This window comes from Brachyistius frenatus, unplaced genomic scaffold (genome assembly GCF_029030835.1).
Source record: "Brachyistius frenatus isolate BFR_SWC_R1_liver_20210118 unplaced genomic scaffold, ASM2903083v1 Contig_18, whole genome shotgun sequence".
In the NCBI taxonomy this organism is placed as follows: domain Eukaryota; kingdom Metazoa; phylum Chordata; class Actinopteri; family Embiotocidae; genus Brachyistius; species Brachyistius frenatus.
This window is the reverse complement of record NW_027210617.1, coordinates 3,620,174-3,646,714: the sequence shown is the minus strand read 5'-3', so window position 1 is coordinate 3,646,714 and position 26,541 is coordinate 3,620,174. Positions and strand designations below refer to the sequence as shown.

At 42.5% G+C, this 26,541-nt stretch overlaps 1 protein-coding gene across 12 annotated transcripts in view; it reads left to right on the top strand.

Moving 5' to 3' along the window:
• The first annotated feature begins 222 nt into the window (after positions 1–222).
• Positions 223–26,541, top strand: part of celf5a (cugbp, Elav-like family member 5a) — a 190,004-nt gene continuing 163,685 nt past the window's right edge. For all 12 annotated transcript variants that reach the window (XM_069694916.1, XM_069694913.1, XM_069694914.1 and 9 more), the window contains exons 1-2: positions 223–693; positions 16,609–16,691. In XM_069694916.1, the coding sequence (XP_069551017.1) occupies positions 336–693; positions 16,609–16,691 (441 nt within the window). In that variant the 5' untranslated portion in view covers positions 223–335. The remainder of the gene's footprint in view (positions 694–16,608; positions 16,692–26,541) is intronic.

Genomic DNA, 26,541 nt, shown 5'->3' with positions numbered 1-26,541 from the left:
CAACAAAGGAAACGCAGTATGTTCAATCGCTTTTAAGAATGCGGTCTGAATCCATATTTTGAAAAACAAAAAATACCGGCTTGCCTGTCTCTTGCCTGAACTGCCTCGCCTGAGTTGAAGTACTTAATAAAGACCACTGGATGTCGCTCCAGAGTGTCTGATATCGCTCGTGTGCGCGTATTCCGCCAATATCACCCTCCTCTGCCTCATCGTGTGTGCGTGTGTGTGTTGTGTGTCGGATAGAAAGTCAGCCTGGTTTCCAGCTGAGTGCTTGCTCTCTCACTGTGTGTGTGTGTGTGTGTTGTCATTATTATCCACTCTGCTCCCAGCTCAGAATGGCCAGATTCACTCAGACTGAAACAAGAAGGCAGCACCATCCACAGCAGCCCCAGCCCGCTCACTCCAGCCTGGTTTTCACCGGACCGGGGGTACCACCGACCCAACAACCATTACTACTTATCCCACATCAGCACCAGTACCCTCAGATCACATTTCCGAAACCCATGAACGGGTCAGAACCCATTTCAATTCATCCGGAGAGCGGCAACATGAAAGATCAAGATGCCATTAAGCTGTTTATCGGGCAGATACCGCGGAACTTGGAGGAAAAAGACCTGAAACCCCTGTTTGAACAGTTTGGGAAAATCCACGAACTGACAGTTCTCAAGGATCGATACACCGGCATGCACAAAGGTAACGTGTCGCCCCTCAAATGGCCGCGAGGCCCATAATCTTAATAATTGCTGATTATTACTTGTAATACCTCACTGATTTGTAGTGAAATGGGTATATTTGCCACTTCAATTCTTACGTGTTATCAAGCTTCATCCTAAATTTCTCTTTCAAACAGTACATCAGAATCATCATGTTCATCATTGCTCATCCTTTTACATTTTCATCTAACATTCGTGACGTTTCTTATTTTGTCCCATTTAGGATCGTTTTGCGTAAAAAAGCAAGTTCCGAATAATTTTTGACAGCACAATGACTTTATGAGAATTTGTATTTATTCCATATATTATATGATCCCAAAAAGGTAGATCTGCAAATGCTCTGAGTGCTTTCAGTAGCACGCATGACTCTTTATTTCATGGCAATTGAAGAGTATTTTCTTAACACGCTCCTAAGTGGGGCAGAGGCGCTCGGAAAGGATGCATTTTTAAAGAGCCTTCCCTTGCCAGTCCCATCTTTTGCGGAGGGGCGGCATCATTTATTCATCCATATGCTTTCTTTAACATCTCCCCATGTGCGAATGGAGCGAGCTGGTTGCAAACCCGACACAGCGAAATCAGTTCAGTACTACAACGTCTCCAAAGGGCGCAAGAACTGTCACAAGATGACGGACGTCGCCACGCAGAGTGCCTGGGCAGTGATGCTGCGCTGCTTCTGCTGAAATGGAAGGCTGCGGGAGGAAGAGGGTGTAAATCCTCTCAGCTCCCTATACGTACAATGACAACTTCCATCTTACGTAATGAAGTTGGTTATCAATAATATACAGTGTGGAGATCACTGCCTGGGTGGGAAATCCATCTCACAATACGTGCCCCCCTTTTTTCTCCCGTTGATCCCTTTATTGTAGACGTCATCATCATCATCATCATCATCATCATCATCATCATCATCACCACCACCACCACCACCATTATCATCATCTTCACCCATCAACACTTTCACCCAACTTAAATTTTGTTGTGTACACTCAGCCACAGCCTACAAATCACATGGGAGCTGCACTGGTGGAAATGATCACTGACTTTCATAATAACAATGACTGTGACCATAATTATTAGTTTCGTTGTAATCAAAAAAATTTAACAACTGGGACAATATACTAACAACATTTGTAACACCATATCCATAATCCAAGGGGAGAATGACGGTTAGAGTATATTGATTGTGTAGAACATTTACGGTTCTGTGATTCCATTTGTGTTTTTTAAAACCGCCCCATACAGACCAAAAACCTTCAGTTAACCATGATTATCATCATATTTGTCACGAAAAAAAGCCTTTTTAAAAAAAAAAAATCTGTTTCCCCCTCTGGCTTCTGCACTCTTGCAGAGCAGGTGTTGATATGGGAAAGATGTTTGTACAGGAGATAAGGCTTTTATTGCAGTGACATTTGGAAAAGACAAATGACAGTAATGTAAATGCCATTTGCAAACATTGCAAACCCTGTCATGTCTTGTATGAAATTCCCATCAGAAAATTGTGAGATGTGTTACCATGACAAAGGTTGTCCACCATCTGCCGCAAAGCACAAGAGTATTAAGTCCCTATTTTTGCCTCAAAATGTTAAAGTTTGTGAAGGTTTCATGCTAAATGTAGCCACTGTTAAATCAAGCTATCATTTACTGTCTATTTGCCATAGACAGTACAAGGGATGACGCTCCTACAGTTGATGCTGTCAGCTTGTAGAAAGAAAGACATTTTTTTTTTTTTATGGCACTATTCTGATATTCATCGCCATTTGTCATGTGAGTGTGTGTGTGTGTGTGTGTGTGTGTGTGTGTGTGTGTGTGTGTGTGTGTGTGTGTGTGTGTGTGTGTGTGTGTGTGTGTGTGTGTGTGTGTGTGTGTGTGTATATGCATGTACCAAAATGTCATTGCCCGGTGTTGCATAATGATTGCAGTATTTGGCTCGTGAGTGATTGTCATGTCATCATGTGTCTTGGAAGAGACAATTTATGCTCTGAAGTCATACAACATACACATAACATATTTCCATTCTAAATACAAAACACAGATCTTTGATAGATGTCATGCAGAACAATTCAAGGGAAATGCATGACACAATTTCAACTAGGCCATTAATTCAGGAGCTCATTACTAGGAGACCTTTTTTTTTAATTAATACAGAGAATTAATTGCTTAACCAGATTGTTTCTCACATTTGAAAAAAAAGTTTTTGTCTGATTTGCTCATATATTTGTTCTAACTATCCTCAGTTTATTACATCATTCCTCCCCTGGTGGTAAAGTAAAAGAAGTGGGAAAAAAACCTTTTATTTTCAAACAATCTATAATTGAGATGTACCGCTTCTTCTCAGTGAGAGTCTGTATGATCATTTCCTCAGGTAGGTCCCGTGTCAGTTTGAAATGCAAAACACAAACTCAAAAGAGACATGTAACAAAGAGAAATCCCTTTTTAAAAAAACACACACACAAAAAAAAATCCTGTCAACTTTTATATCCGTTGAACGTCAATCATAAGTTTTGTTACAATTTACTCAGTTTAAATGGATAATCAAAACAATATAAAACATAAATGCAGTGACTGTAGATGAGGTAACCTCTCAAGTGAAAATGATACAAATTCTAAGGGTACTCCTCAAAGTGAATATTTACCCTTTTTTCATGAACTTACAAACAACGAATTAATTTTAGATACGCACAGTTCAGTCAAACTAAATGACTTAAAATGTAACGAAGCCTGGCTGCACAGTTAACAATACATGATCAAGCTCTAATATGTCAATGATCTCTGATGAGATTATTTTATAGCTAATCGTGTTATTAAGCAGAAAAAGGATTATGGAGTATGCATACTGATGGAAACACTGGCACAGCATCCTCAAAGAGCCACATTCACATCGACAGAGCCATTGATGGACATAGTGACACGCGAGCGCATGCACGCCCGCACGCACACTATTTTCATTATACTGAGTGTTGTGCATTTGTAGTCATTGCACTTATTCTGTCATTTTGATTTTCATTTCATCCACATTGTGCTCCGTGTTTATTATTTCCTCTTTTCTTATGCAACTATTTTTTCCCCTTGGTAATCCATGAGGGAAAACATGGAATTAGTTTGTAAAGCGTGATAATAATGCATGGCCATAATAACTTGACTCAAGAGGATTAGCAAATGTGCATTGTCTGAAGCAGCAGTCTCTTGGGTGATCAGCTGGTTGCCTCCCTAAACAGTGGCTGCCTCTGCCAATTAAAAATTCAGTCTAGTCTGCCTCTTCAAATGATTAATTCTGCCCACGCTGTCGATGGCCTGCCAATTATTGTCGCCCAATTGGTATTAATAGGTAGAGGATTTCCTGATGTTGAATTTATCACAGACTGTGAAAACTTCTCCCTTTGGCTCTAATTAGCTTCTACTTATAGCACATGCAGAACACACACTTACACATTTATACACATGCATGTATGCAGAGCCAACGCTCCTTTTTATGTGCGCTGGGTGCTCTACTTCTGTTTCTGTGCGTTTGCTTTGTTTACTTCTCCAAATTAACAGCTCTTGTTTGAAAATGTGGATGCATATATGAAAAGCATCTGTTTCTAGACAGATTATATCCTGTGGGATGCCGTCATGCAGTTAAGTAACATGCAATCAAATCAGAGGGAAAGAGAATACGTGATTCAGCACAGCAGACAGAGAGACAGACAGACTGACGAAGCAATCCCTACGCTGCAACAATCTGCCAGCCAAGGCAGCCCGGGTATCAATATTAAGCTTGTGTTGGGTATCCCTGTGTTAACGCATTTATAAATGGAGATTTTGCTGTAGACCACGGCCAAGCAAAAGCACATTAAATCACAGAATAATTGAATAAATATTTATTCAAGTTTTTATTTTTTTAATGTTTTTATAAGTCTGACAGATAGAGTTCTCCTCTCGCTAAAGAGAAGAGAGGTACCAAAGCACCAAACCGAAAGGATAGGGTGTTATGAGACTGTGGTTTTCCTATATAAAGTATTAACTTAGAGGGTTTGACTGAACTAACCTCTGATTTGTTGAAGCCTCTCTCTCTCTCTCTCCTCCTTGATAATATGGAAGTGTGAGGCATCTACATATTGTATGCACCTTATGGAAAGTGTCAAAGATCACGGCACTGCTGTAGGACAGCATCTCCCCTGAGGAAACAGATGGGATAAATCCACTTACAGACCATAAACAAAGCTGTAGATGTCACGTGGATGGTACATACACATTGCCATGTGACAATAATACAGGCCTCTCAGATACCAGCGTAGCCAAGATCTTTAGACAGTATGGGTTGCTAATAAAATTAAACAATTTCAGAAAGGTTTTAAGAAGAAATAAATTCACCTCCATCTGTGAACACTGAGTCACAGGAAAAATAATTCTCCGTCTGCTTGCAGTTTTGTGCAGTGATTCGATTTAACAAATCTAGAATAAAATCCTCTGTCAGGGCTAGTGAGCGAAGGCCACCGAGCCATGCTAATGCAGTAACAACACTCGCTTCGCAATCTTTAAACGTCTGTAAATATTGTAATAAGCAACAGGGCTTTCCTCATAAAAGATGCAGCAGCTCAACTGGTACTGACAGGCGCTATGGGCCTTGACTTCAGGATGAGGAGTGCTGCCTCCTCCTCTCTTCTGCTCTTTTCTGTTGGTTTCCCAAGGAGATTGGCAATCTTAGATGCCGACAAGGCCGAGCTCTGCTGGAGGTTAGTGTCCGCACGCCAGACTCACCTGACTTTTATTCTGTCTCCACTTCTTTTTCCCTTAATCCCTGCCCGGGAGAACCTTTCAGATGGATTGATTTCCTGCACCGATGCAACATTCATTATGGCTCGCAGTATATTATACTTTCAGTATGTTGGAAGTGCTGTTATTCTGTGACCTTTGTGGAATATGTTTGCTCTTAATGGGCACCAAGAGCAGGGGCGGACGTGAGAGAATGTACTGTGAGGTCTAAGGGAAAACAAGGACCAACTTTATCAGAGAGACTCATTTATGAAACCTACAGCGGTTGTGCATTTCATTAAGTAAATTAAGCTCTTTGGTGCTTTGTTTTACATTGTGGGTTTTGTGGACACTGTATGATGTTTGGAGGCATGACGGTAATAGCGTGGGTGTTTGAAGACACTTTTTTGCATCTCAAATATATTGGATTTATTCAATGGCAGCCTGTATTCAGTGTTTCTTTTAATATAAGCTCTGCACCTCAATTGTTATTATTGACATAATTAATAGAACAAGATGAGAAGTCAATTTTAGTTCATTAAAATTGTTAATAAACTTGAATTAAAAAAAAAGAGTGCTTTTGAGTTGAATTATTTTTGGTGTGGTTCAGGGCATATTTATTTTCTAACGGTAGAGTTGGCAGAAGTGTACCGCCTTCTTGTTCATGCACAAAGGTCACAGCTATTTCCTCAGTCTAAATAGAGGGATAGAAGCCTATCTATTTTGTATGGGTAGCTTAGCAGAGAGTGCCATTGCCTACAGAGCAGAGTGTACTCTTATGAGGGGGGCTATAAAGGCACAGAGGGAAAAAAAAAAAGGAGGGAGCGAGGCAGGAGGGGTTTGGTGGTTTCTGTTAGAATAGCACAAGCTCTTTAATGTTGTGTTTGAGCCTGGCTGGGCACAGATTCATTTTAGAAGGAAAATGAAATAACAAGGGAGAGGGGAGAGAGGAGATTTTAATGCAATGTTTTGTGATAATCCCTCTCCATTTTGGAATGGTTCAGGAGAACTCATGCGATAAAGCCTTGTACAAGCCTGGAAAATAATAAGTTATTTGTCTTGCCTTATAGTACTGTGCCCTTGGAGAGCTCGCTAACCCCCATGTTTTGGCCAAAAAACAATCACAGATTAGTCAAGCTGTCACATCTCTCTGATTGCCAAATGGTTGAGCCCTTGATGTTGGTGTGAATGAACAATGCATAAATGTCGTGTCTGCCTGAGAGTGCATGCGAACACAAAGCTTTGTGGATATGACTTAGCACTGTCACCCAATCCCTCTCTGTCACGCAGCCCAATGTGACGGAGAGGAATCGGACAGGGAGGAGGGCACATGTATGCAGCAGGGCCCGTAAGGCAAATGACAGACAGACACATGGCACAGGGCAATGGCTGTATGGACAGATAGATAAGTGGAGGGGAAAAGATAAAGTGTTTGTCAGAGATGCAGAAACAAATAGTAGCTTTTATCTTAAGGCGCTGGGAGAGTAGAGTGATGGTTCCACTTGGGACGAGGAGGATGCCTCTGACGGGCTGAGTGCGGTTTGGGCACCAGAAGGCGGGATGGATGGACGGTAGTGGAGGAGGAGGAAGAAGAGGAGGAGGAGGAGGAGGAGGAGGAGGAGGAGGAGGAGGAGGAGGAGAGGCTAAGTTTGGCAGATAGAATAATCACCTGAAAGCTGCTGATATAAGAAAATCCCTCTAATAACACCAGTAATACGTACTCCAAATATATTATTACTATTGTTAGTGCTAATACTACACCTTCTACCACTGATCTTGATGGATGGATGGTCATTTACTATTTTATGGTTATTGTTTTTACCAATCAAATGTAAACAGCAATAATGAAGCTCTTATTAAATAATTACAAAATAAAAGGTATCAAAAAAAAATATTGGTATTTTGACAAACATAAATAGTGCTCTACTTTGTAGCGTGGCAATTATGGTAAGCAGCACTACAAACATTAGGACCTTGTTTTCTACAGATATTAAACAATCCCCAAAATGCGAGGCACATTTTCGATTGGAAAATGTCTATGAATGCTCAGGTCCGTGAGGGATGTGTGAAGATACATGCTGCTCAGCACGGTTATAAATAGAAATTCTGTGGTATTTCCGAAAATAGGTTAAGCTGCCATCGCTGCACTACTGGCATGACATCACTGATTGCCTGCCAGCTTCCCCCAAAAGACTGCTCCCATACAGTGCTCAAAAAGGGGCAGAGAATGACGGAGAGACAGAGGGAGCATCTGTGGGCAACTGCAGGGCCATGTCCCCCTCGTTTCCAGTCTCCCCCCCTCCCCCCCCAACCCCGTCACACCCTCCCCCCATCCCTCCCATCGCTCCATCTCTCCCTTCACTGCTTCCATCTATCTTTCTCACTGAAGGAGCGACACTGAAGCCAACAGTCTCTGTGCTTTATTGCCAGTGACACAAACTGGTCAGAGGCTTTGTACCAGAGATGTATCGCAGCCACAAATTTTTTTTCCTGTTTGTGTGTCTGTGTGTTTGGGTGTGTGGGTGTGTGTGATACAAGCAAATTGTATGCCAAATATTGCAGAAGAGCAAGATGAAAGATTAAATTTGTGTTTTCTTTTTTGATGATCAAATGTTAATTTGGTTGAATGAGCAGAGTATAGGGGCTTTATATGAGTTCCAACATGGCACCCGATCTATGGTTCACTGTTCACTAGTAGATCTGGCTTAATTAAAAAAGACTGCTCAAATTAATTAATGTCTGATGGGCTCTCATATCTGTTTTGTCTGCTCTTTGGATTTAATTCAGAAGACTTCTATCTATCTATCTATCTATCTATCTATCTATCTATCTATCTATCTATCTATCTATCTATCTATCTATCTATCTATCTATCTATCTATCTATCTATCTATCTATCTATCTATCTATCTATCTATCTATCTATCTATCTATCTATCTATCTATCTATCTATCTATCTATCTATCTATCTATCTATCTATCTATCTATCTATCTATCTATCTATCTATCTATCTATCTATCTATCTATCTATCTATCTATCTATCTATCTATCTATCTATCTATCTATCTATCTATCTATCTATCTATCTATCTATCTATCTATCTATCTATCTATCTATCTATCTATCTATCTATCTATCTATCTATCTATCTATCTATCTATCTACCTACCTACCTACCTACCTACCTACCTACCTACCTACCTACCTACCTACCTACCTACCTACCTACCTGCCTACCTGCCTATCTGTCTATACGTCTATCCGTCCACCCGTCCACCCGGTCATGAGCAGAACAGTATTTCTGGAATCCTCCAGGCTCGATGTGGTTACTCGGAAATATACGTCAATGCAATTTACACCCTGGTGCCTGCTTCTTAGTCACACCATTAGTGTTAATTCTTCTTCTTCTACAGGTCCTGTGGTGACATGAAAGAAAGAAAGAAAGAAAGAAAGAAAGAAAGAAAGAAAGAAAGAAAGAAAGAAAGAAAGAAAGAAAGAAAGAAAGAAAGAAAGAAAGAAAGAAAGAAAGAAAGAAAGAAAGAAAGAAAGATGACATACAGTCAAATTTTTTGGTTATGTGTTAGGAATACAGCATATTAGTTTACATTTAAAGCATTAAATGGAAAGAACAACAAAGAAGCTGTGTGTAATTAGTATTTCCTCTGTCTGTGTATAGCAGTATACTGATGAAGAATGTGCGTGTGTGTGCATGTGTGTGTGCGTGTGTGTGTGTGTGTGTGTGTGTGTGTGTGTGTGTGTGTGTGTGTGTGTGTGTGTGTGTGTGTGTGTGTGTGTGTGTGTGTGTGTGTGTGTGTGTGTGTGTGTGTGTGTGTGTGTGTGTGTGTGTGTGTGGTTTAGCCAGGTAGTGTATTTTTTTCTCCCCCTCATGTCTTTCTTCCTCATCCCTCTTTCAATCAGTCCATCCAAGCAACCTCTGGGCCTTTGACGCGATGTCTTTAAAAGGTAACTTTCAATTTGTAAAATCAAAGTGACTGAGAACCTGATCCATCTCTTAGTCTGCAGTCAGTTTGGAGCTGCCAGTCACCTGCGATTGTGGCTTTGCTATGATCAATCGATGTGTCTCAAAAGGTTTCAGTGCCTTTCACCTTTTGAAAGATGACAGACACTGTTCGGAATATTGCATCAAAAATGCCAATGAGATGCATTAAATGCAGATTGTGCATCAGTGGAAATATATACCACACTGTATTTCACTATATACAGCTGGAGGCAAATAGTGTGAGCCAAGTGAGAGTGATTTTATTGTTTCATTTCTTGTGATCGTGTTTGTTTTTCTAAGAGGTTGTTACAGTATATGAAGAGGAAGAGATGCAGTTTTCCGACTTTGACTCGGGCCGGGGGCTCAGAGAAACTTTTATTGATTTCTGTAAATCCCTTTGGCCGGGGCAGATTTGGCTCAGGCGAGGGAGGGAGGGAGAAACGACGGGCTGGAGAGACGGGACTTGGCAGGTAAACTCTTGTTGCCCTCCCAGAAGTAACGTGGCAGGAGGCAGTAAGTGTGAAGCTACACTATATTTACAGCTCTGTGAAACTCCATCCATTAACAGTGTCAATTAGCTCGCTCATCAGGGATGCAGGGCACTGGATGTATTTATAGATCGGGCCATGGCTTTAATAGCAAAAGAGGGATAAAGTATCCGGATAGTATACAAACGTCAAGGCTTACTTTAAAGGCTACAGAATGGCGGAAGATGCCAAAGTGCTGCATCATAAGTGTTATCCAGCCACATACTGAAAGAGCTCTGGCCAGCTTGGGGGTGGGCAGCCGGTTGCAATCTGTCATGTCACCTACAGAAACTGCATCTGCTGCCAAACAACATTACCTTAGGAACTTTATCAGGAACTAGTGGGAGCTGTACTGTTTTAAGCCTTCTTAATGCTGCTACGCCCACGTTAGTCATAAGTACAAACAGTATGTCAGTTTTTAAGAGAAATACTCTCTACAGCTGGATTTTACATGAAGCACCACTTGTGCCCTGAGAGAACTATTTAACCTCAGAGCAACACAATAGATTGCGAGTGTTGTGGAGGTGCCAAAGTCTGTCTCCCTGTATTGTTGTGATGGCTCCTTTGGCCCTGTATTGATCCTGAAACATGGACAGAGCCTTTTAGCAAAAAAAAAAAAATTGCATTTGTCACACTTATTAGGCATCACATGCCACGCCTTAACACGGATGTATCGTATACGTTCTGTGAATACACACTTATGTTCACTCACACACACACGTAGGCAGTCCTTTGGGACAGGCTGCCTATGGATCTGTTTGACTGCTTCTTGGAGGCTAGTGTGGTCTATGTGAGCGAGTAGCAACAAATCAATGGCTGAGGTCTCCTAGTCAGGGGTCAGACAGGATACCAGGGAGGGTGCGGGGACTATTTCTTGTCCTCATGATAGACACGGACACTTCTCAGTGCTCTGCAGTGTTCATCCTCCCCCCAGCTTATTGCTCAAGGTGAAGGGATGATGGGAGGGGTAGTGAAAGGCGAAATGGAAGAGGATTTGGAGCTGGACACAGCGGAGATGAAGGGATGGAGTGATTGACGACAGAGTGATGGAGGAGTGTTGCCAGATTCAGGATCAGGAGATGTTGACGGAGCAAAGTCGCTGGCTCCCTTTAAGGTGACTGTCTGACTTCATTAAGGTTTACTGGTTACTTTAGGCTACTTCTTTTATTACACAGTCATCACAAGCCCATTAGTCCCAGGCAAAGAAAATATTGTTGTCAGAACAATGACTGAGAGCATTTTGGAAAATCCCTGCCAACTCCAGCTGTTCGTCTCTATGAAACTTCTGTTTTTTTTCTTTCCATGTGCTGAGAATGAAATAATTTCCGTCCCTCATGGTCAATCTGCGCAGCTCAGCCCCCCCACCGACTGGCAATGAATTAGGTCATAATCATGCTGTATCACTGCTGATGGTATGTGTTTGAGCATACGACCCCTCTGAAAGGCTATCAGTTCCCCGGAGCCCCACATGCCAGCAAATGAAGTAAGCAAGTAATCTACCCACAGTGATAGCGTTTTCCAAAGAGTGCAAATGATGTGTGAGGGAGCAGGCGAGACCGGTGCCAGGACTGGCTCGGTTTCTGCTACCTTCACACTTTCTGGCCAAGGAAATGCCACAGTGAGAGCAAGTTCACACTTTTTCATTACATTGGGGCAGCTTGGCTCCTCTGGGGCAAGGAGATGGAGAAAAGGGAGCAAAGGTGGAGTGAAAAGAGAGAGGTGGTGGTTTAAACTGGCCCAGTCTCCTTGGAATTGCATTCATATTTGACAATTCTGCCGCATACAAATGATGCCCAGTGCCAATGCAGAAGTAGGATGGTCATATTGAGCTCCTGCAGTTAACGTCACAGCTTATTGTATCAGTCACCATAGTGGCAGAATGAATCTCTGTTTCTGCTTGGGTTCATAGAAATTATTACCCTGATACCATTATTATTAACAAAATAAAGAAAGAAAGTGCCAAACTCAGAGCGCAGCTCTGTCGCATTCCTGCCAATAAATTTACAAATATTAGCAAAATCAGCAAACAGAGGAAATTACCTTTGTAAAATTTGTGAGAGCCACAAAAGGTCAAAGGGCAATGCAGGGATTTTATAAATGAATGACGCTCAGAGTTCAAAGGGTCAAAACTGTCTTTGAGAAACAGCACTTGGGATTTTTACGAGCTGGGAAAAGGAAACTTAGCAGAACAACATAAATATAGCAAATCATACTTATTTAAAATGATTTCACACTTGATGAACTGTTGCATCATTCATTAATTATTTTTGTAATTATTTTTTAACAATACAATTTTTTTTATCACCTGGCATTTCTATCACTCTCATAATAGTTAAACAGGGTTGCCAACTCTGTTGGATGTTTTTTTTTTAATGATGCTGCCAGGCGGGTGAGGGATTCCAATAGTAGTGATGAAATTTCAGCAGACCTCATTGTGGCTATATGGACTGTTTTTCTTCAGGAGGAAATATTGCATGAAACAGACTAATGTACTGGTACTTGTACTGAGAACGTAATTCTGAAAAGTTGTTGAATTTTAAATGCTTTATTTCTTTTTTTAATTCTTCCATTCTTCTACAAACCTACAAAACCTGGACAGTGACAACAACAACAACAACAAAACACCAAATTATCTGGATGGATACCACCAGGGGTTAAATCTAAGTGAAAAATAATTTTAAAAAGCCCTGGGAGAATAGAGTTTGTGTTGTATTTGAGAATATACAATTTTATCTTCACAGAAACACAACATAGTATTACCCCAAATAATCAAGATGCATACATTGTTAGTTGAATTCATGATTTCCCAAACACAAATCTAAGTGACGTTGGGCTTCCTGACTGAGTGTCAGGCATTACAACTGATCATTTAATCATTTGCAGTGTATCATAGTTGACAACAAACAATGTCGCACCGGGACGATGTTAATGCTGTTATTGCTGCCACATCTTCACATCGATCCTGCTGCTGTATGATAGCTACAGGTATTGAACTGTTCGGAAAGACTCCACAAGCAGTTGTAAGCAGTAGGACAAAACTTGGAGTTTGGAAGGACCTACTGTAATTCGGCAAAACCATTGAGTGGCCAAGGAGACATTGATGGCACAACAGTTGCTCTCACCATAGCCAGATAACTGGCTCACTGCCAGTAGGAGAGAAAGAAAAACTGAAAATTTCAACTTGTATTTTATTTTGTTGTTGAATGTAATAATCCAACATGTAATTTAGTCGTAACTATTATTGATGCCACTGAGGTGATGCGGCAGACAACCAGGAGAATAGTACAAAGTGGTGCAGTAGTAAAAATACTTAAAAGTAGTAAATAAGTAGTCAAGTAGTAAAAGTAGTAAATCATTTGACATTTCTTTTCCTCTCTCATTTGGGGCACCCCTGCGGATGGACAGGGCCTCTAATTTGCTTTTAGCGTTTACAGGCCGGATCTGTGTGCAGTGCTTAGCTGGAACATATTTAAATTCTACAACCTTAACACTTCAGGTGCAATCTGTGTATTTTTGAGCGGCTTCAGAGATGCGATCTGGTTCGGCACAAATAGGCCTGGCACGTAAAGACAGCTGAGCAGGAAGTGGCTCACAGACCCAGTGGACACACCCACGACTGAGCGGGAACGCACTTCTTACTTACTGCATCACCCGTTCTCCCCCTGACTCTCTCTTTTCCATGTAAGACTCTTTAATTGCATGCCAATTCAACACAGCGGAGATGGAGAGACTCAGTCTTATTTCCCAGTACACACACCACACACTTAAAAATACATCATTAAGAAATAGGAGAGCAGACACGTGGAGCTGGTGTTGGTGATGAGAATGAAGTTGGGAAAGGAGAAGAGAGGAGAGGGAAGAATAGCTGAGAAGGGAAGGGAGTTTCTCCTCTTTGGAACTGAAGTCAGTGTGTGAGATAAAGCTGTTTTAGGTTTCTGACAGATGATGCAGAGGATCATCTCCACAGTGGGAAGGCTTCCCCCATTGCTGTGTCAGCAGGCTCTGATTACAGTGGCTTTTTGTTGTGTTTCAAACAATTTCATCATGCTCCCCCACTCACACTTTTTGCACTTGGTATGCAATGCAGCACTGGCAATTTGTACGTGTTTGGATTCCAATTATGGAGTTGTTAAAGCTTTTTTGCCTGTGGCCTGCAAATTCCTATTAAGCCATACATTAAAGAGCACAGAATCACATTTAAATGGAGTTCATGTTTCTCTTTTGTTTGCCAGCATTGTGGTTGTTATTAATTTATTCTCAATGCCCTATGCATTACACATTAACAAATAAATCGCGTTTTGTGATTGTAATGCAAAATACTTGCTCTTATTCACAGATAGGGCAAGCATTTGTCAAGTAAACCAACAACAACAAGCCCAGAGAGAGAAAAACTGAGAGAAAAACAACCACCAAAAATGGAGCCATCCCCTCCTATTACCCTCACCCATTTAAGAAACAAACAAACCCAAAACAACAACTTCCACAGGCTTGGTATTTTTTTCACAAGTCGACAAAGAAGAAAGACATTGAATTATTAGACAGCGGTGTGATTGATTGAGTGATTTACTATGTGGTGGCCATTGGAAATCATTAGGTTAGGGGTGCTGGGACAGGAGAGGCTATTGTGTGCTACAGTCACTGACCTCAAAGGTCACGACCCTGAACAGACTCAAATCACTGTCTGCGTTTTATATGCTGATATGTATGGCAGTGAGCAGTCAAGCTGTCACAAACAAAAGGAGGAGCTTCATGAGATAGAAAATAAAGTGCTGAATGGGATTTTGACAATAGAGGTAAAATGTTTGCAGCATATAAATGTACAGGCACGCAAGTACATACACGCACGTCGCAGGCTTTGAGCACTGAGAAATAAATCCAGGTTCCAAGAAAATCAATGGATCAATGAGTTACATGGCATTTTAACCCTTCTTTCTGACGCAGTCCAGCATAGGTTACAGTGGAGACATAGCCACAGTGCAAGGGTCAATGAAATGGCAGAAAAGGTACGCGTGCACTGTGCTTGTGCTACGGCACAAAAAAAAAAAGATGGTGTGAGTTGGGTAAAAGGGATCTCATACAAAACAAGAAAAATGGATTGGAATATTGTTCGTGTGAAGACACTTAATACATCACCACCCACTGAATACATTTGGCTGCTGAAATGAGATCCAAACTGCAGCGGCTGCTAATAAACCATCTTCAGAGTGGCAGAAATATGATGCATGCTAACCCATATGAACCTCATTAATAGAACACAAGCAAATCTATTTATTCAGATAGTCAGGGGGAAAATGATTGCCTCAATACTCCATCTGCTTTCCTGCTTCCTCTCCTCTCCTCTCCTCTCCTCTCCTCTCCTCTCCTCTCCTCTCCTCTCCTCTCCTCTCCTCTCCTCTCCTCCCCTCCCCTCCCCTCCCCTCTCCTTCCTTCCCTTCCCTTCCCTCCCTTCCCTTCCCTTCCCTTCCCCTCCCTTCCCTTCCCTTCCCTTCCCTTCCCTTCCCTTCCCTTCCCTTCCCTTCCCTTCCCTTCCCTTCCCTTCCCTTCCCTTCCCTTCCCTTCCCTTCCCTTCCCTTCCCTTCCCTTCCCTTCCCTTCCCTTCCCTTCCCTTCCCTTCCCTTCCCTTCCCTTCCCTTCCCTTCCCTTCCCTTCCCTTCCCTTCCCTTCCCTTCCCTTCCCTTCCCTTCTCTTCTCTTCTCTTCTCTTCTCTTCTCTTCTCTTCTCTTCTCTTCTCTTCTCTTCTCTTCTCTTCTCTTCTCTTCTCTTCTCTTCTCTTCTCTTCTCTTCTCTTCTCTTCTCTTCTCTTCTCTTCTCTTCTCTTCTCTTCATGTGCAGTGAAAATGACAGATGTTGTAAATGCTTCACAGTGGTTCCAGGTAGATGTGTGTGGGGGTCTATTATGTGTGTATGTGTGTGTACTCATGGCAGCATACTTGAAGTCTTGTGGTTAGGCATTCGCCCCAGAGAGTTTAAACACCACGTCCTGTCCCCCCTTCTTCTCTGTTGGTATCTTCCCTCCTTCCTTCATCCCTAAACTGATCTCACCCTTTCCTCTTTCCTTTCCTACTGCCCTCAATACTCCCCGGCAGTCCTGTTTCTTTTGTCTCCGCTGCTGTCACAACCAGTCAGGGTGAGGACACTGACCAGGCTGCTGGGAGCTTTGGACAGAAGATGGCACCAGGAATGAGGGGGCTGGACAGGCCTTGCAATTCATCCAAATAATCCGCTCATCTCCTTCTTTCTTTTTTGTTGTGGTTTTCTCTCCTCTCCTCTTGCCATTGTGGAAAATTGTCCACATGTAGCCTGGTGGCTTGCACGGTTGCCTGTTCTTTATTCGTGTAACTGACTGTGTTTATTCCAAGAAATGCCTGCAAGGAGTTTGTGTTTCAAGTGTACCTCCTGAGACCTGCTGCAGAGATTGGGTTCTTTAATTTTGTTAAGTGCACTGTAATCGTCCAATTGCTTTAATTTATTCTCATTAATGTCCTACTATTCTTATTTGATATTTCTCTTAAATTACAATGGCATTTTATAACGTGTACATTATTTCAGAACATTATTTATGTTGTAATTTGGATTTCAATGTTTCCCAAGTTGATTTAATAAGGATCATATGTGCTGTATCTCTGTTGCAGGTTGTGCATTCCTCACCTACTGCGCCCGGGAGTCAGCCATCAAGGCCCAAAACGCCCTCCATGAACAGAAAACACTGCCAGGGGTAAGTGTCTGTCTCCCTTCCCCTCCTCTCCTCTCTTTCTCTTTCCTCTCTATGGTGGTCAGCCATGCCATCTGCACCCGGCTGCACACCAGCCGGCATTCTCCTTGTATAGTCCCAGAGATGAAAAACACTTTGGAAGGCAATTCAATCAATAGCTCAGCCCTTTGAAGGCCTGGTTTCAACTTTTCCATGTGTCTGTTCTCAAGAGGATGGAGGTAGCATTGATCAGACCCACTCTGCCTCTTACTCCTGAAGCCACAGCATAGAATGACATAGAAATAGAAAGCTCTGCACTTCTGGAAAGAGGAACAGAAAAATGTCAAAGAGAGTGTGGATTTGAATTTAGTATGTCTTTATTGAATTCATCTGCATTTATATTTATATCATTTCTTTTGCGCCTTCTGCACTTGTGTGTGCGTACGTAAGCGTCTGTGCAAAGCTGTATCTGTGTGGGATCCTGGTAGTGTTAAGACAGCGACAGAGAGAAACAAGAGGAAGGAGGGGTGTGTAAAAGTGGCTCCCCACAGAGGCAGCGTGTGCTTAACATGGTCAGATCAAGGCTGCACCAGGGAGAAACATCAGGAGAGATCCACTCACCCCCCACCGCCAACAACACCCCCACTGATGGAAGACAAAGAGCCAGAGAGACCGAGCCAAAAGGCACATGTTTGAGATTAAGCATGCAAATACAACTACCAACTTTGAACAGTTTTTTTATGGTGACTTCCTTGAAAAATAAGTTGTTTCATTTATCCTGTGAATTAGCTAAGCGTGAAGCTAGAGGGAATTATTCTGCTCTTTTTTGCTCAGCATTTGAATAATAAGACGGAAGGAAGAGAGAGACGGAGGGAGAGAAAGAGAGAGAGGACAAAAACTTATTCCACGTAATGCCAAAGGATGTGTTCATGAGAGGTCATAACTGTGTTCAGTAATGTGTTACAAATGGAAGATCTGACTCTATGTTGATTTTGTCTATGTTTGCAGGTAGTTTTTCCTCTCACGTCTCACATTCATTAATAACATCTCTCCTTGCCAGCTTGGCAGGGCACCCATAATGGATGACCTACCGTTGGGATTAAATAGTTAATGTGGCTGAATGTATAAATGAGGGGCATGAGGGCACAGATATAGATGCTAACAAGGCTGATGCTCTTGCCTGCTCTCCCTTCTCAAATTAGGCTGCATTCACATCAAATCAGGCAATGCGTGAAGAAACGTCAGTCCTCCCAATCAATGGGGACAGTACGTTTAGGCTACGGGAGCGGGGACCACATGGGGTGCAGAAAAAAAAAAAAAATCTCAGCGACCTGTGGCAAGAACTTGAAACAGAACTTTTGATGGAACGCACCCTTACGTCACACTGCGGTGGCCAATCACACAAGCAGGCGCTAAGACCATTGGATGCCCACAGGACAAAGAACCTCTTTTATCATGCCACAAATGTTAGCAGCATGAAAGGCCGAAACATAACGGAGAGTAACGTTGGGTTTCACCAGTTTTAAACACACTGTCATTATAGGCCTCGCACCCCAATTATTTATTGAAAGTAAATTTGTATTTTTGTTCTGTCGATTCAAACAAAGTATCACTGACCCGTTATATTAGCAGTATGGCTAGCAAATGCTGTCTACAACAACAATTAGGACTCAATGTACCATTTTTGGTTTACATACAAATGACATCATTTGGTAATTGCCCCGTGTCTTTTATATTCATTAGTTTTATCAAATATGTTGGGAGCAGGACTCAGGAGTTCATCCTCTTGTTGTTTTAATGCTTGTTTTAACTCACCTAAAAGCTTTAGGTGAATTACCACCAGCTTCTGGTTTAGGGAGGTTAAAATTTACAGCATGACATCACACATGGGCCATGTAGGGACACGCCCGCATCTCAGGAAGGTGCTGGATTGCATGACTCGGTGTGAATGCAGGCTAAGTGTGTTCTAAGAGACAAACAGATTCAGACCATCTGGGCTCTGAAAGGTATCTAAACACAGTGTTATAAACAACAATGCTATAAACAGCCACTGTAACTATTAACCAAAAATAAAATTGTATCATTGTACAGGCAGACACAGCCCTGCATGTTGCATTTTTCACACGTGGGCTCTGAAAGCTTCTCCTTCACACGCACATTTAGTGACTGTGAAAGTTGCCATGTGTCGCTCGTGAGAAATAAAAATCCCTTTCTTGTACCTTTCAGTCTTACTTTAGCCCTCCTGCTGGCTTCCCTTTACCCCACCCGGTCCTGTCCACCCACATCCTCCTGTCTCCCCCCACTTGCCACTGCTCCACTGCCGCTGCTCTCCCTGAGACAGAGCGTGTCATAGAAATGTAACAGGCAGACGTTGATGGGTGTCAGGCTGAGGCTGCTCTACTGTTCCCTTCCCTTCAACTTCACTCACACACAATCACCGGAGGTCTAAAGAAACACAGGCAATGCGTGCTGTTATACTCCAGCCATACAAAGGTACAACAAGCAGCCCACAACTTTTCTAACATGCCACTGTCCCTAAACATCCTATAGACCCTTTTTACATGCAGATAGAGCACCACCTGAGGAGGGATTTAAAAACACAAATGCACAAATTTAGGAAGGATAATATTCATCAGTATAATATTTTATATATAAAAATACAGGCTTCACTGTGTGTTTGTATGTTCGACTGCCTCCCATTGCATCCTCTGTCCTCCCCTTTTGAGCCTCTCTGCTCTTAAATCTTTTGCAATATGACCCCTATTGCTTCACTGCTTGATGGTAAGTAGATATGCCAGTTGTTTGTTTGCAAAATCCTGCTTGATATGCAGTTTGCCAGGGGCTATGGTGTAATTAATGTAAACTAGGAGCTCTCCAGAGATGGGTTATGAGTTAATGTATCTACGTCTGCGTTTTGTCATTAACTCCTGTGTCTCTGCTCACTTGCAGGAGGTTTTGACCAGTGTGGTTATTCATCTATGTCTGCTATTTTAAATGTCTGAATCTGAATTCATGCCAAACCGCATAAATAGCGTTGGACTTGTCAATGAATAGCGCCATGTATGAAAATTGTACCACCTAACAAGCTTTTCTGAGTCTCATGCAGCATCTGCAAACAAGCACTCACACATACACACACGACAGCACGTCATGGAGACATGGACGACAACATGCACAAACTTGATGTTCATGAGATGGGCTGTTTTGTATTTTCGGGTAGGTCTCCAATTGGAGGGCCTGGACACAAATTCTCTGCTGTAATGTCCTCCGGCAAAGCACTGAATCTCTGACTTCTGCTTTGTTTTTCCTGTTGAGAGGGGAAAGACAAAATTACTTTAAATGTAAAAGCCCTCAAATTTGAATTCTGGTTAATTTTTCTTCACCCGTAGTTACTGGTTATAACAGTGTTTTGTTGAGTAATGATAACTAGGACAACAAACGTGCGAGCAGCTGGACAGAAGACAGGCAACTCTCGGCACATTTATTCACAATTGTGGTGGGCACTGCAGAGACGGTTTAATAATCTACAAAATAGTAAGCATAATGTGATCATGAAATGTTCACGTTCTGGCTTTTGTGTTCTCATGGCATAGTATGTGGACTTTTGATTCCTTTGTGTGTGTGACTCAGCATATAAATGATGACAATCTGGTTTCCTGGGGAAGTGACACAGTTTGGATTATGTCTATATAATGTGATTGGGTGGATGGTTTGTTACAGATTTGGGTGTAGGAGATCGGTTTTTGCATGCCGTCTGCAAACACGATTCCTGGTGTTTAAAAAAATAAAAAAAAAACATGTTTACTGTCGCCATGGCAACAAAGATTGCATAGCTTTAAGTTAGTAGTAACTCTAACGCACAACATTATTTAGGTCATCATTTTAACCCAAGTTACCCATTATCATTCCAAGTTTTTGTGCCTAAACTGATTTTAAAAATGTAATGGGTTCTTCTTAAGCTCATGCTACACCCTCACACCAAATTTCATAGAAATCAGGGTGGTAGTTTTTCTGTAATTCTGCAGACAGAAAAAACACACTAATAACATAACCTTCTTGGCTATGAAGCGAGGTTAGTACTGAATGTTATCATTCAGTATTAACTATGACTGTGCATTGTATCAAAAAAGGGGGTTTGATGATGAAAGATTATGACTTACATTTTTTTTAAAGCTATACTGTTTAAGATGTAGCTTTAAAAAAAGCAATAATTATGACATGTCCAGTACCACTCAGATGCTATCATGGAGGCACATGATGATGAGGCACAAACGCACACAATGCAATATTATCAGGAAGAAACACTGGCGTTCCTGGCTGTTATTATCCTTGTCCCCCTGTTACACATTAGCTGCTGAAAGGAACAGTATGGCCTAATGGAAGTGTACTGGACTGGAATATAGATTCCTGTGGTGACGTGTGATGGGAACCTTGGGGACACGAGTGCCTGACATAAGTTTGGCCACAGAATGGGAGAAGCTCTGACAGTTTACCAGGTGTGTGCTGCTTGGCTCTATTAGTTGTGTGTTTGTCTATGGTGTGGTGGTTTTGCACTGCAGCCAGCTCTATGTAGATTCAGATAGCAATGTATAAAGGTGGGATGAAAAACATGTGCACATGGCAGCTTGCCGTGATCATAGACCGCCCACGACAGTGAGTCTTGAATATATTATTTGTGTTCTTGTTTGCTTCTGATGGAGATGCACTACTTTTTCTATTACATAAGCACCCAGTGCTTTTGTGCATACAAGTATGTGTGTGTGTGTGTGTGTCTTAACTTTATAATCCAAATATCGGTCTTTTTCTCAATCCAAATAAAATATAAAGATCCCACGATGACCTGGAACGCTAAAATGTTCTCCCGATGATCCCTTTATGACAGTTAAGGCCCACAGAGGCTATTTCTACAGTAGTGGGTGAATGTGCTTGTGAGTGTCACAGCTCTCTACACAAGTCCGCAGGAGATTTACTCCACCCAGCTTAGCATCATGACAAAATCCTGCATCCTTCACACTATCCACCCACCCACCCACACCCCTCCCTCTCAATCCCCCACTCTCCTCAAACTTGCCGTCCTCTCCCACTGCCACTCCTCAAATCCAGCAGATCCAAGAAATAATCTCAGTCACTCTATTTGCTATAGCACCGAAAAAACATGCCACCCTCCCCTTTTTGTCATGCTAGCATTGTGTACAACAGTACTTGTCTTGGAGGCATTGGTGGGAATGTGTTTGCTGCATGCATTTACTCCTAGTATTAGTACAGCTCGACCTGGGGGGAGTGTAAGCGTCTGGCAGTGATTCAGGAGGCAGGTTTATGGAAATAGCACCTGCATTAAAAACCCAATGAGAGCAGAGAGAAGATTATGCTCCGGCACACACATGTGGGCTCCTGCAATGTCAACACTCTAAGTAGATACCCTCCCTCTCAATTGCCTCCGTCTCCAATCCTGTCTCTCCTGCTCTCTTACTGTTGCGTTGTGCCCTTTGCTGCATGCATACCTGCACTGTCAGTGTTCTGTGTGACTGCACGTAAATGTGTTTCTATATGTGTGCGTGAGATTGCACTTATTTGTATATGTAACTCCCTGTATGTGCTCAGCTGAGCCATGACAGGATGTGTGAGGAGCGAGGAGCGAGGAGCGAGGAGTGGAGCGAGGCTGAGTTGTGAAGAGTAGCTGACTTTGTGCTGCTGAAACGAGGCTGGCGTGCCACAGAGCCATTCCTTGACATGCCTTAAACTGCCCGGCCCTCCTCCAGTTTGGATTTGTGTGTACAAACGACACAAACCTAACATATTTAGCAATATTTATGAGTGCATGCTATCCACCTGTTTATTGTCTACAGCCAAGCTTCCTTTGTAGGCTGGCCTGGCTGCTGCAAAGACTGAATAATTCAATGCTACACTCTGTGAAGGTTGGCTGTGTATGAATGTAGTGTACTGTGTGATCGTGTGTACTGTATGTGCCTGTATTAAGTGAGGAAAGGGGTGGGGGCGGGAGTGGAGTGGACTGGTTAGCATGAAGGCAATTGGTGCTGGCAGGATTGTAGGCCTTCCAGTCAGGAAGAGGGGACTAGTTAGAATTTAGCCTTTGGGTAACAAGACCGCGTTGTGTGTGTGTGTGTGTGTGTGTGTGTGTGTGTGTGTGTGTGTGTGTGTGTGTGTGTGTGTGTGTGTGTGTGTGTGTGTGTGTGTGTGTGCGTGCGTGTGTGTGTGTGTGTGTGTGTGTGTGTGTGTGTGTGTGTGTGTGTGTGTGTGTGTGTGTGTGTGTGTGTGTGTGTGTGTGTGTGTGTTTTCAGGAAGAAGATCATAGTGGATTGTAAGTTGAAAAAGGCATGGTCAAGGTCTTTTCTTGTTTTCTGCTCTGAGTGCTACAGGAATATGTATTTGTGATATGTTTTTTTGCCTAAAATAAAAAAGCCACATATACATTGAGATGATATATTGAAATTATAATAACAAAGATATTGATACTCAAATGGTTTCAGGTCTTTGACCTGGTCTGTCTTTGAAATGGTTTCCACATCAGCTCACTATGATGACCAGGAGGAACAAGTGGTATCATAAAATGTCTGTAGGTCGGGGGGGGCTCTTATGAATGTGAAAGCAAAACATTTTTTGTTATGTATATGCATTATAACTTGCACTGTGGCATACCGGCACATGACAATATCACTTCACTGCCAGTACCAGTATGTGTAAGAGCAACAGAACCGTTTTTTATTGAGTGTGTGCGTATCTATTTGTGTGTGTCTGCTGTAATGGCATATTGGTGTAATGCACGCACAGTAAAGAGCTGTTGTAGTAGAGTGCTCCTCAGGGAACTGAATCCACACATCCTTAAAACATGCACACAAACACACGCACACACACACACACACACACACACACACACACACACACACACACACACACACACACACACACACACACACACACACACACACACACACACACACACACACACACACACACACACACACACACACACACACACACACACACACACACACACACACACACACCTCATAAGCAGGGATGCTAAAAACACACTAAAACACACAATGACACACAATATTTGTTATTTTCCACCTTCTGTCTCGTTGTTGGTCCTTTGGTACCCCTTTAACACACACACACACACACACACACACACACACACACACACACACACACACACACACACACACACACACACACACACACACACACACACACACACACACACACACACACAGACACACACACAGACAGACAGACCTCTTCTTTGTTCGGCTCAGTTTTCTGTGTGGTAGATTAGCCACATATTTAGAGAAGCCTTCTTCTCCGCAGGGGATTGGCTTCCAAGGGTATTTTGAAAAAAGAGCAGGATATGCACTCTGCACCTGCCTTTGGAGAATAAACAACACCCACTGAAACACTGAAAATGTGTTTCATTATGAAATTTCATTTCATTTCATGCAGTTTACACAACACTCGTATGCATTGGCCTCCTCTATACTGCTATCAGTAGTAGTGTTGTAAAACTGCCAAATATTTGTTGTGTTTAAGAATCATTTGTGTGAAAATTATGCACAATAGTAAATAAGATATATTGGCTGGCTGACAGAAGACAAATGCTTTTTTAATGTTATTTATTTAGATTAATTTGTTTAATTTATCATATTTACATCAACAAATTGCAGTATCCTCATGGCTTCTATATGTGATGCAAATCTCCTGCTAAAATTTCAAAAGTGCATGAACTTGTTTTGAGTTACAGATGACTCCATCTCTGACATTACAATACTGCCCTCCCCCACCCCCTCCCCCACCCACACAAACACAGACACTCCCTGCCACTGCTAACCGGCTCTTCGGGGGAGACGTTGCTTGAACTACCAAAATAATCCCTTGCACACCCTGCCCATTAAGCCACTTCACAGTGAGAAGTGTGCTATTTTTTTTTTCAGAGGTACAGGTTAGCAAAAAAGCTGAATTATTAATGTTTTTGATATTTTTAGCCTGTTTAACCTATTTTTGGTTGTGGCTGGAGACTGCTCGCCCGCTTGTCTGTGAGATGCAATCATGTGATACAGCTATGATCTGGGTTACAGAGCTGCGTTTTGTGTGTAATGGGGGAAACAGTGCTTTTGACTTTGAATGTCTCTGTTTGTGTACCAAATAACATGTGCTGTTATTGTCCATTTTAATGCTGTGGAGTTCATATGATCTAATGTCAGTTTGGCACTATGAGGCATTACCTGTACCAGTGGGGCTGAACCAGATGAGTCTGGTTTTATTCGAGGCTGGCGGGCATGGCTGTGCAGTGCTGTGCAAGGGCCCAGATACTGAGTGACAATCCATCTGTGGGTCCCGGTACAAGCTTGTACAGGTGTGCCAGTGCCTGCAGACACAAAGAAAAAGAGTGGAGGTGAGCAGAGGCGGTGTGCACATGGATGATAAACTATGGCCCAGAATAGAGGGGTGTGTATCTCTGGGTGAGTGTCTGTCCTTGCATATATATGTTTAATAAAAAAGAAGGGGGGGACAGATTAGTTTACAAAATCTGGATCAAAATAGACAAGACGGCAGTTCAGCAGGCAAAGGCAAGTGTGGCTGAGAACATGCCACATTACTCAATAACGAAGGACATACTTAAAACGTATCACTCGATGTGGCTAATCGGAGCTGACATCTCACTGGCTGGACCTTGTGCCTTTGGGAGAAAGAGAGAGATGAGTAAGGAGTGTGTGAGATTAGAGGGGGATGAAGTGACAGAATAGTTGAAATATTGAGAAAAGAGGAGAGGAGGGAGACAGAGGCACAGGGTCATGTTGACAGCTTGAAGTCATACCTCCAGAGTTAAAACATCCATTTCCATGTCTATGTGAGAGTGTGTGCTCGTCTGTGTGTGTGCAGTCCATACAGTAGACACACAGTGAAACGGCACACATGTATGGTGGGAGCAGAAAGGGCTCATTTGTAAGGCAGATCTCACTTTGGTGTGGTGTCCACAGAGAGGGTAGGGGGGCTGCACAGCACGACAGCCAGCATTTGTCAGCAAAAATCAGGACTAATGAAATACAGTACACATGGCTGGAGGGCAAGGAGAGGAGTGTGACTGACAGGAGGTATGAGTGGAAACAGCCCGTGGCAGCCCTCCATCACGGCCACGAACACATTAGCCGGCCAAACCGATTTGTTTTAAGCCCCAGCCCCCTTCCCGTCCCAGATAAGGGCAGCAGCATGAGGCACGGGGCAGAGGAGAGGAACAGCGTGTGTCAGGGTCCCCAGGGGTAATGACACGGAATACAAGTGTATGGGGAGTGCTAGTGATGGGTGTGCTCATGTAGAAGTGGTTATTTGCATTGCAGAGGAGGGCTGTCATTGTAGCTCGCTCAGGGAGCCAGAGCCAGGGTGATCGCTGCCGGTGAAGGCTTCTGTCGTCTCCCCCACAGAACAGGACACTGGATATAGCTGAGCTAGCATCGGCAAGATAAAGCACATCGGCACATTCAACATTTCTTTCAGTGAGGATTCTGAAAGCGTTTATGGAGCAGTCTTTTTTTGTTGTTTGTTTGTTTTTTACTTTAATCAAACTTAAGATTTCACCTGACACTTCTTGTAAGTGATTATTTTTGTCCATCATGGCAGCCTTAAAGCCTTTCATATATAAAATAACAATAAGCTGGATGGCTACAGAATAGCTGGGGATATAAATTATATAGTTTTGTGCCAAAAGTTATAGTCTGTGGACTCTAAACTATTTCAGTCCCAGCTGCAATAAGAGGCAGCTTTTAATAATTCAGAGTAAAACAGTATACTTGTCTTCCAGCCAGCAAGCTCATATTTAGGTGAAACACTAAATTCCCCTCTATAGTACACCTCACTC